Source organism: Salvelinus fontinalis, chromosome 40 (genome assembly GCF_029448725.1).
Source record: "Salvelinus fontinalis isolate EN_2023a chromosome 40, ASM2944872v1, whole genome shotgun sequence".
Lineage (NCBI taxonomy): Eukaryota > Metazoa > Chordata > Actinopteri > Salmoniformes > Salmonidae > Salvelinus > Salvelinus fontinalis.
In genome coordinates, this window is record NC_074704.1 from 5,845,260 (window position 1) to 5,859,840 (window position 14,581).

General features: G+C 44.0%; 1 protein-coding gene and 1 pseudogene across 1 annotated transcript in view; one reads left to right on the plus strand and one right to left on the minus strand.

Moving 5' to 3' along the window:
- The window catches only part of LOC129839210 (zinc finger protein 91-like), a 52,530-nt pseudogene extending 50,475 nt beyond the window's left edge, over positions 1-2,055 (minus strand).
- A 1,914-nt stretch (positions 2,056-3,969) lies between these two features.
- The window catches only part of LOC129839907 (zinc finger protein 239-like), a 20,886-nt gene continuing 10,274 nt past the window's right edge, over positions 3,970-14,581 (plus strand). Inside the window, exons 1-2 of the mRNA XM_055907621.1 lie at positions 3,970-4,288; positions 12,760-14,169. Of these exons, the coding sequence (XP_055763596.1) occupies positions 3,970-4,288; positions 12,760-13,691 (1,251 nt within the window). The 3' untranslated portion in view covers positions 13,692-14,169. Of the gene's footprint in view, positions 4,289-12,759 lie in introns of the transcript that reaches the window.

Here is a 14,581-nt window from a genome sequence, read left to right on the forward strand (position 1 = left end):
ATCATCAGATGCTACAGTCCTCCTTTAAGACTCCATAATGTTTCATCATCAGATGCTACAGTCCTCCTTTAAGACTCCATAATGTTTCATCATTAGATGCTACAGTCCTCCTTTATGACTCCATCATGTTTCATCATTAGATGCTCCAGTCCTCCTTCAAGACTCCATAATGTCTCATCATTAGATGTTACAGTCCTCCAACAATGGGTGCCATATGAATCTTTACCACATGCTCTGTAATAGGAGTAGTATTTTTCCTTGACTAACCTGTGCCCCGCACATTGACTCTGTACCGGCACCTCCTGTATACAGTCTCGATACTGTTGTTTTACTGCTGTCCTTTAAATATTTGTTATTTTTCTTCTTTTTACTTATCTGTTTTTTACTTAACACTTATTTTTCTTAAAACTGCATTTTTGGTTAAGGGCTTGTAAGTCAGCATTTCACTGTAAGGTCTACAGCTGTTGTATTTATTGCATGTGACAAATCAAATTTGATTTGTATTTTGATTTAATTCATACCAGTGGGCAGATCTGTTGTATTTGTTCAAACTAAACTACAGTACTTACTTTGATGTGTCAAATCTGATCCTTTCTTCTCTTCTCCTCCTCTCACAGTTCCACTCAGCCCCGTTGTTTTCCTGCAGTCCACCAGCAGCACAGACAACCTCTTTATACCCTGCAGTAAGGCGCTACTGGGAGAGGCACGATACAGGGACTCCGGGAGGGAGGAAGGGCTAGCGTTGTCCTAGTAACCATAAAGAGGGGACACAGACACATATCATTATGGATGCAGATGTCACGGTTGACATAAAGTGCTTTACAGAAATGCAGCCCAGATCCCGATAGAGCAAGCTGTATGCTAGACCAAACCAAGTTGCACCATCTGGTGTTCTGATCTGGAGAGACTCTTCTCTGCCTCGTCAGCATCAGGATGTTGTTGATGCTCCCCAGAGGATCCACAATAGTCGTGTCTCTCTCCTGTGTGAATGAGAACATCAAACAGACAGTCAACTTATGATCTTCTATTCCAACCATAGGGTCTTACATAAGGTATTAATATGTCTAAAAAGGACCTAAATAGACCAACTCAATTATGCTTTTTTAATATTGTTTGTGATTAATTCAATGTAAAAGGGTCGTTCACTAAAATGGGTTCCTTTTAAGTCCATTTGATATTTTAAGTAGAAATGATGCACCGATATTGAATTTTAAAAGCCTGTTATACTAGATCAAGTGCACTTTAATATAGACCACGTGGGGAATGCAATAAAAACCATTTAAAAGTCCTAAAAATATGTACCAAAGGCACATTGGCCCTTAAACAATTCCGACAGTGTAGAACTTCAGTAGAATGCCCCTTTAAAATAAAAGCATTATTTCAAGAACTGAATAGTGTCCCTGTTTTTAAGACAATACTCACTAGGGTTAATCGGATCTTCAGTCTCCTCCTCTTTCACTCCCAAAACGTCTTCCTCCTCTTTTATTGAGATAGCCTCCTCTTCCTCTTTTACTCTAAAAGGTTCTTCCTCTTCTTTCACTACATTCTCTTCTTTCAATGTTACGGCATCTTCCTCCTTTTTAATTCTGAAAGCTTCTACCTCCTCTTCCACTTTGACAACCTCTTTCACTGTAATATCATTCTCTTCTTCTTTCAATGTGATAGCCTCCTCTTCCTCCTTTTTCATCCTGAAAGCTTCTTCCTCTCCTTTCACCAGAGATTCTTTCTCCGTCGAGTTTAGTGAGCTCATGCTCCGGGAGATTAGCCTAGTGCAGTATCAATGAAACACATTTGCTAATTTAACAAGCAAATTACGATTAAATTAATTAGATGATAGGCAAACAAAATTATGTTCAAAACACAAAGAGTAATATACACAAGGTTGGTCTTAAACGGTTCAATGTTTCGGTTTATTTTCGATTGCAAGCTACTGCGTAGTTGAATCTGTTGTCGCTGTTGAAGAAGCCTCCTGTCCCGTCCACTAGATTACACGTCACGCAAGAAGCATCACCTATAGTACTCACATCGCCATCTCAGGGAAGTCAAGATGGCGTCGCTGTGAGAGGAAGTGCCAAGAGTACAGTTAATGTACTGCCACGAGTAAATGTACCGTTCGAACTACAACTGATGAACACTTGCCAACTAAAAAAAAGGAAGTAAATAGATTTGTTATACTGTTAACCACCGCTACCTCAGCTGAGCGTAGTTTTCCGTTGGAGTAATCCTCTAAAGGTTCACTGTTTGTTTTATTGTTCACATTACTACTTCTGATATCTAGTTTGTGTTCTTTCTTTTTTTAATGCAGGAGTTCGTTTTCAACTCACTCAATATCGTTAGTCTGAATGCTCGGGGTTTGAGAGAACTTACAGAAAGGAAAGCCTTATTGTAATATTGTAAACGCAATAATGCAGATTATGTCCTTCTTCAGGAAACTCATTCGGGTGAAAGTGATTTGAAATTTTGGAAATCACAATGGGGAGACATGGCTTATTTAAGTCATGGATCAAATCATTCTGCTGATGTTTTGACACTTATTCACAAGTTTAAAGGTGACGTTCTAGAATCCACATCTTCACAGGGTGGGAGATGGGTATAGTAACTGTTAAACTTGACAATGCTATTTTCATCATCTGTAATGTATATGGACATAACTCACATGATCCAAAATAAGACCCCTTTTACCCAATTTACCAGGAAACTACAGGATTTAAGCAACAAATACTCAGAGGCTTTTCTAATTATTTCAGGGGATTTTAATGGAACACCTGATGCATCTGTTGATCGTTTTCCTCCTAGAACGAGTCAAAGCCTTCAAAATAGCAATATCATCACTACATTATGCAAGGATCTCTATGTTGAGGATGCCTGGTGTTATTTCAATCCGGATGCAAAGGGTTATACCTGGACCAACAAAACTATGTCACGTAAATCTAGAATTTATTTATTCCTAATTTCCCCCTTTTTGTTACAATTTGTTATAGATGTAGATTATCAGTTGGCTCCCTTTTCTGATCATCACTTGATTTCCCTGAATTTACAAGCTACTAAAAAATCTAAAGATACTCGAGGATATTGGAATTTAAACAACACACTTCTTAAAGATACTACTCTCATTGAAAACATTAAATCGTTTGCCAAAGATATTTTTGCAAGAAAAGACTTGGGCCATGGAAGTAGATGGACATTTTTCAAATATAAAGTCAGAGTGGTAGCCATTAAACGTGCCAAAGAGTTGATGCACTTAAAGAACAGAGAAAAAGAGCTGATGAGCAAGCTTGACAGTTTTCTAAAAAAAGATAATCTATCTGAAGAAGAGTCTGTATTCAAGTCTTTACAACTAGAATTAGAACAGCTTTATACGGATCAAAGGGTGCCTTTGTAAGGTCAAGAGCAAAATGGATTGAAGAGGGAGAAAGAAGCACTTCACATCACTCTGTAATGAAATAAATGGGAAGTAAACTTTTAGTCTGAAAATAAAATGCATCGTATTTTCCTAAACTGCGTTACCCATTCTAATCAGCAGATGGCGAATGACGTATTTCAGGCAATGCTGCCATTGTGACGTATGATCTAATGGACGGGAAGTTTCTTCAACAACCACAGCAGCGACCTCGGTAGCTTTGCTAGCCGACGTAGCAGGAAGATGTGAGCTCTTTATACGCTTTCGGTGATTAATTGCCACTGTTTTAAACACACGTCTGTCGTATCTACTAGTTACCCCTTTTAATAGCACATTTACGTTGGTGTTAGTCAGCTAGCTGTCTGGTTAAGGTAGCAGTAGCTATAGGTTAGTCGCTAATGCTAACTAGCTAACATCCCCGACAATGACTTCAAAAAGCTTTCGGTGATTATTAGCCACTGGGTTTTAATAAACACATTTCTTTCGTATCTACTAGTTACCCCTTTTAATATCGAATATACGTCAGCTAGCTGTCTGGTTAAGGTAGCAGTAGCACTGGCTAATCGCTAATGCTAACATCCCCGATGATGAGTTCAAAAAGCTACTACTCCTCTGCTAAAGAGGACGACTGCTGGACGGAGAGGAACGCTCTCGTGAAAGAGGAGAGGGAGGAGGAGGCTGTCACAGTTAAACAAGAAGTAAATGATGAGGCTGTTACAGTGAAAGAGGAGGGGGAAGATAAACAAGAGGGTGCCGTTTTTACAGTGAAAGAGGAGACGACTGTCACGGTGAAAGAGGAGGAAGACGTTTTTGGAGTGAAGGAGGAGGGGGAGATCACTGTCACATTGGAGGAGGAAGAAGAGCAAAATGGAGATCTGATTAACACCAGTGAGTATTGTCTTTAAAAAAGGGGCACAAACTCTGGAGTTGTTGAACTGATGCCCCTGAATATGTATTTCTGTTGAACTGATATGTTGAACTGATATTTTAAAGGGTCATTCTCCTGAAGTTATGGGTGATTCCAGCGTTATGGACATTACATTTGCACGCAAAATCACAGACAAAATATAAATTCAATGTTTGATGTTTGTCTGTAGTACCCCTTGGGCAGAGTATACCAAGGAAATCGGAATTCTAAATATTGGCGAAATAAAACAAATAGAAGCTTTATGTTACATGAAATCGACAAGCTTTTTGCGGAGAATTAACATATTAGCAAAAGTCTGGCCGATTATGTGGGAAGGTCAACTTGAGAAATGCACAAATTAAGTTCATTTCAAAATGAAACCACATAAATAATTATTCTTAAAGGGATACTTCGTGATTTTGGCAATGAGGCCCTTTGGCAATGAGGCCCTTTATTTATAGTCAGATGAACTCGTGGCTATAATCTGTATGTCTCTGCGAGTAGTTTGAAGGAAGTTGCTAACCAGCAGGAATAAAATGACCGGAAGTCTATGGGTCAATGCTAGCCGATACCTATAGCACAATGACTGGAAGTCTATGGGTCTATGCTAGCAGATACCTTTAGCACAATGACCGGAAGTCTATGGGTCAATGCTAGCCGATACCTATAGCACAATGACTGGAAGTCTATGGGTCTATGCTAGCAGATACCTTTAGCACAATGACTGGAAGTCTATGGGTCTATGCTAGCAGATACCTATAGCACAATGACTGGAAGTCTATGGGTCTATGCTAGCAGATACCTATAGCACAATGACTGGAGGTCTATGGGTCTATGCTAGCCGCTTCTTCTTGTTCTTAGCTGATAAGAATGGAACCCAGTGTGGTTGTCTGCTGCAATAGTCTATCCATGACAAGGATCGACCAGTTGTGCATTCTGAGATGCCGTTCTTTGTCGCCCGCCTATTAGCTTGCACAATTCTTGCCATTCTCCTTTGACCTCATCAACGAGGCAAGTCAGTTAAGAACAAACTCTTATTTACAATGACGGCCTACCGGAGAACAGTAGGTTAACTGACTTGTTCAGGTGCAGAATGACAGATTTTTACCTTATCATCTCGGGGATTCGATCTTGCAACCTTTCTGTTACTAGTCCAACGCTCTAACCACGAGGCTACCTGCCGCCCTCTTACACCTGGGTTACTAGTCCAACGCTCTAACCACGAGGCTACCTGCTGCCCACTGACACCTGGGTTACTAGTCCAACGCTCTAACCACGAGACTACCTGCCGCCCACTGACACCTGGGTTACTAGTCCAACGCTCTAACCACGAGGCTACCTGCCGCCCACTGACACCTGGGTTACTAGTCCAACGCTCTAACCACGAGACTACCTGCCGCCCACTGACACCTGGGTTACTAGTCCAACGCTCTAACCACGAGACTACCTGCCGCCCACTGACACCTGGGTTACTAGTCCAACGCTCTAACCACGAGGCTACCTGCCGCCCACTGACACCTGGGTTACTAGTCCAACGCTCTAACCACGAGACTACCTGCTGCCCCCTAACACCTGGGTTACTAGTCCAACGCTCTAACCACGAGGCTACCTGCCGCCCCCTAACACCTGGGTTACTAGTCCAACGCTCTAACCACGAGACTACCTGCCGCCCACTGACACCTGGGTTACTAGTCCAACTCTCTAACCACTAGGCTACCTGCCGCCCTCTTACACCTGGGTTACTAGTCCAACGCTCTAACCACGAGGCTACCTGCCGCCCCCTGACACCTGGGTTACTAGTCCAATGCTCTAACCACGAGACTACCTGCCGCCCACTTACACCTGGGTTACTAGTCCAACGCTCTAACCACGAGACTACCTGCCGCCCCCTGACACCTGGGTTACTAGTCCAACGCTCTAACCACGAGACTACCTGCTGCCCCCTAACACCTGGGTTACTAGTCCAACGCTCTAACCACGAGGCTACCTGCCGCCCACTGACACCTGGGTTACTAGTCCAACGCTCTAACCACGAGGCTACCTGCCGCCCACTGACACCTGGGTTACTAGTCCAACGCTCTAACCACGAGGCTACCTGCCGCCCCCTGACACCTGGGTTACTAGTCCAACGCTCTAACCACGAGACTACCTGCCGCCCACTGACACCTGGGTTACTAGTCCAACGCTCTAACCACGAGACTACCTGCCGCCCACTGACACCTGGGTGACTAGTCCAACGCTCTAACCACGAGGCTACCTGCCGCCCACTGACACCTGGGTTACTAGTCCAACGCTCTAACCACGAAACTACCTGCCGCCCACTAACACCTGGGTTACTAGTCCAACGCTCTAACCACGAGGCTACCTGCCGCCCACTTACACCTGGGTTACTAGTCCAACGCTCTAACCACGAGACTACCTGCCGCCCACTGACACCTGGGTTACTAGTCCAACGCTCTAACCACGAGACTACCTGCTGCCCACTGACACCTGGGTTACTAGTCCAACGCTCTAACCACTAGGCTACCTGCCGCCCCCTAACACCTGGGTTACTAGTCCAACGCTCTAACCACGAGACTACCTGCCGCCCCCTAACACCTGGGTTACTAGTCCAACGCTCTAACCACTAGGCTACCTGCCGCCCCCTAACACCTGGGTTACTAGTCCAACGCTCTAACCACTAGGCTACCTGCTGCCCACTGACACCTGGGTTACTAGTCCAACGCTCTAACCACTAGGCTACCTGCCGCCCACTAACACCTGGGTTACTAGTCCAACTCTCTAACCACGAGGCTACCTGCTGCCCACTGACACCTGGGTTACTAGTCCAACGCTCTAACCACTAGGCTACCTGCCGCCCACTAACACCTGGGTTACTAGTCCAACGCTCTAACCACGAGGCTACCTGCCGCCCACTTACACCTGGGTAACTAGTCCAACGCTCTAACCACGAGACTACCTGCCGCCCACTGACACCTGGGTTACTAGTCCAACGCTCTAACCACGAGACTACCTGCCGCCCACTGACACCTGGGTTACTAGTCCAACGCTCTAACCACGAGGCTACCTGCCACCCTTTGACATCATTAACAAGCTTTTTTTCGCCCACAAAGGACTGCCGCTGACTGGATTTTGTTTGTCACACCATTCTATTGTAAACCCTAGATGCTGTCATGCATGAAAAACCCAGGAGGGCGGCTGTTTCTGAGACACTGGATCCGGCCCGCCTGGCACTGATGACCATACCTCGCTCAAAGTCTCTTAGGTCACTCGTTTTCCCATCCTAACGTTCAATTGAACAATAACTGAATTCATTGATGCCGGTCTGCCTGCTTTATATAGCAAGCCACGGCCACGTGACTCACTGTCTGTAGGAGCGATCCATTTTTGTGAACAAGGTGGTGTACCTAATAAACTGACCAGTGACTGGATATAATAAAACACCCATAAATTAAATGTTTTTTTAATGTGATTTTTAGGCCATATAGCCCAGCCCTACCTAGAATTATGCAAACCTAAGGTACTACTACTGAACATTCCAAATGTAAACAAATGTGTTATGATAGATTTTAAATCAAGAAATATTTAAGATCTGAATGTCTGTCCATCTGTAACATCCATAACGAAGGGTGTAGCGTCCACAACGGAGGGTGTAGCGTCCACAACGAAGGGTGTAGCGTCCACAACGAAGGGTGTAGCGTCCACAACGAAGGGTGTAGCGTCCACGACGAAGGGTGTAGCGTCCACGGCGGAGGGTGTAGCGTCCACAACGAAGGGTGTAGCGTCCACAACGAAGGGTGTAGCGTCCACAACGAAGGGTGTAGCGTCCACGGCGGAGGGTGTAGCGTCCACGGCGGAGGGTGTAGCGTCCACAACGAAGGGTGTAGCGTCCACAACGAAGGGTGTAGCGTCCACAACGAAGGGTGTAGCGTCCACGGCGGAGGGTGTAGCGTCCACGGCGGAGGGTGTAGCGTCCACGGCGGAGGGTGTAGCGTCCACGGCGGAGGGTGTAGCGTCCACGGCGGAGGGTGTAGCGTCCACGGCGGAGGGTGTAGCGTCCACGGCGGAGGGTGTAGCGTCCACGGCGGAGGGTGTAGCGTCCACGGCGGAGGGTGTAGCGTCCACGGCGGAGGGTGTAGCGTCCACGGCGGAGGGTGTAGCGTCCACGGCGGAGGGTGTAGCGCCCACGGCGGAGGGTGTAGCGCCCACGGCGGAGGGTGTAGCGCCCACGGCGGAGGGTGTAGCGCCCACGGCGGAGGGTGTAGCGCCCACGGCGGAGGGTGTAGCGCCCACGGCGGAGGGTGTAGCGCCCACGGCGGAGGGTGTAGCGTCCACGGCGGAGGGTGTAGCGTCCACGGCGGAGGGTGTAGCGCCCACGGCGGAGGGTGTAGCGTCCGGTTGTTTTCCTCTCTGAATTAATAATGGCGATCACAATCTTTAAAAAATGTAGAGTTTTTGTGTTCAGCCAAGCCTTTCCTTCGAAATGGCTATCCATGTTATAACTAACACTGGGGGACAGCTGTGAGTGGAGAAACAAGCTCTGAGAGCTCTTTCAAATAGACATGAAATATGATTGACTGAAAAGCCTTTTTTGAGACTTTCCCTCCTACTCTGTAATGGCCAAAATACATGTAATTTCCGACTTAAACTTTTAAAATTAACCCTGAATTCCAATATATGTAACTTAAGGATAATTGTGAACGTGGCCATTACAGAAATCATATTTAGATTATGATTATGGTAATTAATATTAACAGAACATGCAACTCCTGTAATGAAGCAGCCAATTAAACATCCTTTTCAAACATTTGTTTCAGTTAGGAAAATGTGGCGCCAGACAACGTGACCGTGAATATTTTGAACTTACTGGTCACTTGAGAAATTTTTCGGACCCATATGCATTGGGTGGTGTAACCAATTGGAGCGTCCACCCACGATGCTCAGAATGACAGAAATCATATTTAGATTAGGATTATGCTAATACAAATTAACAGAACATGCAACTCCTGTAATGAAGCAGCCAATAAAAGGTTATTTTCAAACATTTGCCAAAATGCAATTTGCGGGAAAACACCATTTTAAACAGCTCACCTGATGCTCGCGGTTCTACATGTGACAGATATATATTTTAATCTCCGTCAGGATTTTAGAAAGAGAGGGAAATCTAAAGATACGTGGGTTACTAATATGACTAGGATTGTGCCTTTGGCTTCTGGACAACGAAAGACAGTAGAACAGGAGACAAATGCTGACCAATGAGAACCAATAAAATAGGCCTAATTGATCCCACGTATCTATTTTCCGATTTTGGCTCAGCTACTTTGAAGCAAAGTAAGACAGCCTATATAATATGAAGTAAAACGTTTGGGTTTCAAACAATTAGGTGTATGTTTTCAAAATGCATACTGCCTCCAGCTCACATTGCAAGTCTGCCTACCGTTGGTTATGCACTTAAATGGCGAATGGGAGGTGCACTTCAATTACCAGTTGAGAAATACAAATTGTAGATCTTTTTCTTTTTATATATATATTTTTTTACATGTGATTGCATTTAGAATTGTTGCGCAGTGTCTGGGCTTATTAAAGCAGATGGTTCACTCCAGCAGCTACAAGCTGGCAGTGTCTGGGCTTATTAAAGCAGATGGTTCACTCCAGCAGCAACAAGCTGGCAGTGTCTGGGCTTATTAAAGCAGATGGTTCACTCCAGCAGCGACAAGCTGGCAGTGTCTGGGCTTATTAAAGCAGATGGTTCACTCCAGCAGCGACAAGCTGGCAGTGTCTGGGCTTATTAAAGCAGATGGTTCACTCCAGCAGCGACAAGCTGGCAGTGTCTGGGCTTATTAAATCAGATGGTTCACTCCAGCAGCGACAAGCTGGCAGTGTCTGGGCTTATTAAAGCAGATGGTTCACTCCAGCAGCAACAAGCTGTTTAAAGAGCTGAAGCAGGCTCTCAGCAGCAGCTCTGGTGCTGTCTGACAGGTGATATTCCGTTCATAGGCTCTGTATGCTGTGTGATAAGATACTTGGTGCTGTCTGACAGGTGATATTCCGTTCATAGGCTCTGTATGCTGTGTGATAAGATACTTGGTGCTGTCTGACAGGTGACATTCCGTTCATAGGCTCTGTATGCTGTGTGATAAGATACTTGGTGCTGTCTGACAGGTGACATTCCGTTCATAGGCTCTGTATGCTGTGTGATAAGATACTTGGTGCTGTCTGACAGGTGACATTCCGTTCATAGGCTCTGTATGCTGTGTGATGAGATACTTGGTGCTGTCTGACAGGTGATATTCCGTTCATAGGCTCTGTATGCTGTGTGATAAGATACTTGACGACTAAAGAAAATACACATGCTGCAATTTCATTCCGCTAAATGATGCACATGTACCTATAGACTGACAGGTTGAATGCATTAACAGTGACAGGTATGTCCATTCATTAATGAAAGCATTATTTTGCTATGTTTAAAAAAACAAAAAACATGTATAACGTTCAATTTGGCTGGCGGCAATTATATTTATTACCTTGAGTCTGCGACTGTTTTAGAGTGAGCACTTATGGCTATTTCTCCGCCTCCAGTGCCATTCAAAAGCAAAGGGAAGGGTCCTTTTTAAATAGACCATCCTAAAGAGGAAGAGTATTGGTTAAGAGTTTGGGCTTGGTTTCAATGATTTAGCCATGGCTAAAAAAAGCATGACCTGGTGAAAATAAGTAAGTTGTGGGTGGAAATATGTATCAGAGAGAAACAGAGAGAGTGCAACTGAAAATAGTACAAACGCTTGGTTTTAAGGTGATGACAGACAACACAGTAAACTTAGAGGGGCAACATACAATCGCTCACAACTGCCACTTGTCAATATTCCAACATTCTAAAACCCATTCGTGACCATTTTGTGTCCGGCTGCCTGTTTTGTAAAATTGTTCGCAATGAAACACTGCCAGACAGACTCTCACTCTGGTTAATAGATATAGTGAGAAAGTTGTAAATAACTAAATGTGTCTGACGCCAGTGACTTGATAAGCTGATTGTGGCATGGCTACTCAATGTGTCTACCTACTTTCTAGCTTCATTTACAAACAACATTGGAATTTAGCTAGCTAGCAAGGCACTGATAAACAGTGAATTTAGCTAGCTAGCAAAGCACTGATAAACAGTGAATTTAGCTAGCTAGCAAAGCACTGATAAACAGTGAATTTAGCTAGCTGGCAAGGCACTGATAAACAGTGAATTTAGCTAGCTAGCAAGGCACTGATAAACAGTGAATTTAGCTAGCTAGTGTAACAGTAGTAACTTTACGTCGTCCCCTCGCCCCGACACGGGCGCGAACCAGGGACCCTCTGCACACATCAACAGTCACCCATGAAGCGTCGTTACCCATCGCTCCACAAAAGCCGCGGCCCTTGCAAAGCAAGGGGCAACACTACTTAAGTCTCAGAGCAAGTGACGTAACTGATTGAAATGCTACTAGCGCGCACCCGCTAACTAGCTAGCCATTTCACATCCGTTACACTAGCAAGGCACTAATAAACAGTGAATGTAGCTAGCTAGCAAGGCACTGATAAACAGTGAATTTAGCTAGCTAGCAAGACACTGATAAACAGTGAATTTAGCTAGCTAGCAAGGCACTGATAAACAGCGTGTAGCAGCTTGTGCTTTATTAACAGTAGTTTGACAGCTTGCTGGTGATGTTATAAACGTGTTCTCAGAAATCAGTCCGCAGCTGACTTGATACTTACTGTATGCACTGCACTGACTAGTTTTCCATGCACATTTTTTAACATGAGAAATACTGCACCAAACATCTTAGCTGGATGTAAAATTACGTGACGAAGACCTTAGCAAAAATGAATGACAGATTTCTTGATCTATCTTAGATTCATTCTGACTAGCCTATTTTGAGGAAGTGGTCGTGGCTATCTTGTTGCTATGGTGAAGTTGGAGCAACAAACAACAGTAACTGCTAGGGTATGATTTGTAACATAACACTCCCACATTGAAACCACACCCCCAACCACATCCCCAAGACCCAAAACACATTTTTTTTATAATGAGCACCAGAAAACACATGTGGAATCGCTGCGCTCAGTCCTCCTTTAAAGCTACAACGAGTGTGGGGGGAGGAAGGGGGCTTACTTTTCTAGATGAGACTTGGTTTCCAGCTGTTGTACTGCTTGTATTTGTCCTAGTGATTAACTTGGCCTCATGTTATTGAGGGATCTGATATTCAACCTCACAGGAATACAGTTTTATCATGTGGAGGTTTCATTCAGGGTCGTATTCATTTGTGCACACTGTAGCAAAATGTTTTGCAATGGAAAGCAGAAACGAGCATTTCTTATTGTACAAGTTCCGCTAGTCGTCCCTTTCCATCTCGGCCTGTTTGCTTGCGTTTAGTTTCTAGTGAATACAATCCTGATCTCTCTGTTAAAATAAACACTCTGTCTTTGCCAGGAGAGAGACCAGACTCAGAGGAACCAGAGACGTCTGAACCAGCAAGACGACACCACTGCTCCCAGTGTGGAAAAAGTTTTACCCAATTACGGACACTGAAGGTGCATGGAAGAATACACACTGGAGAGAGGCCCTACCAATGTTCCCAATGTGGAAAGAGTTTTGCCCTGTTAGAGAGCCTGAAAATACATAATAGAATACACACAGGAGAGAAGCCTTACCAATGCTCCCAGTGTGTAAAGAGATTTTCACAGTTAAGTTGCCTGAAATCACATGAGATAATACACACAGGAGATAAGCCTCACAAATGCCCTCAATGTGGTAATACTTTTAAGCGGTTAAGTAACTTGAAGGACCATAAGAGAGTACACACAGGGGAAAAGCCTTACCACTGTATCCATTGTGAAGAGAGTTTTAGCTGGTCAAGGCAACTGAAAGCGCATGAGAGAACACACACCGGAGAGAAGCCCTACCAATGTTCCCAGTGTGGAAAGAGTTTTACCCAGCTAGGGAGCCTGAAAATACATAATAGAATACACACAGGAGAAAAGCCTTACCAATGCTCCCAGTGTGGAAAGAGATGTAAACGGTTAAGTTGCCTGAAATCACATGAGATAATACACACAGGAGATAAGCCTCATAAATGCCCTCTATGTGGTAATACTTTTAAGCGGCTAAGTAACCTGAAGGAACATGAAAGAGTACACACAGGGGAAAAGCCTTACCACTGTTTCCAATGTGAAAAGAATTTCAGCACATTAAGGCAACTGAAAGAGCATGAGAGAACACACACCGGAGAGAAGCCCTACCAATGTTCCCAGTGTGGAAGGCGTTTTAACCGCTTAAGTAACCTGAAATCACATGAGTGGACACACAGGAGAAAAGCCACATCACTGATCTGTGTGGAAATAGTACCTCATCAGGCTTCCTGAAAATTCATGAGCAAAGACACACGAGAAAAGCCTTTCCATGGCTCCCAGTGTGAAATTACATTTACCTGGTTAAGGCAACTGAAATCACATGAAAGAATCCACACGAGAGAGAAATGTTATGAATGCTCTCAGTGTAGAAAGATATTTACCCAGTTTAGGCATCTGAAAGACCGAGGTTACCCTCTCAGCGGAGAAGCCTTACCTATGCTCCCAGTGTGGAGAGCGATATTTCACATACTTACAATTCATGACGTAACACACACATTGCTCTCACACTTGTCTCATCTTTTACTGAAAATTGGTGCTTTGTGGTTTTGTTTATGCCCTTATTTCTATATGAAATCAAATTGGAGAAAACCTACTCAAATACACATTTGTATGTTTTATGTTTTAAAATCCCAAGATATGAATTGAATATGGAGTGTGTCTGTTTTTATGAAGATTATGTACACACACTGTGATTAAATAGTCTTTTTTTTTTTTACTCTGACTCTGTTTTTTGTGGGGGGTTTTAATCGAGTGTTATATGTTGTTAATCGAGTGATATGTTGTTAAGCGTGATCTGTTGTTTACATATGTGATGGATAGTTTACAATTGGCTCATTCATCCCCCTCCTCTCCCCTGTAACTATTCCCCAGGTCGATGCTGCAAATGAGAACGTGTTCTCAGTCAACTTACCTGGTAAAATAACGGTAAAATAAAAAATTAAATAATAAAAATATTTATCTTAGAGAATGTGGCATTAAAGCCCCCATTCAGTCTTTGTGTGTATTTTTTTTATATTTCTCAAAAAGGTATTTTTAATAATCCATTTTCCTGAGAGAGAGATAAAGAACTTTGGGACTTGTAGGGACAGCTGAGGACTTTGGTCCCTCTTCTATCCCTCTTG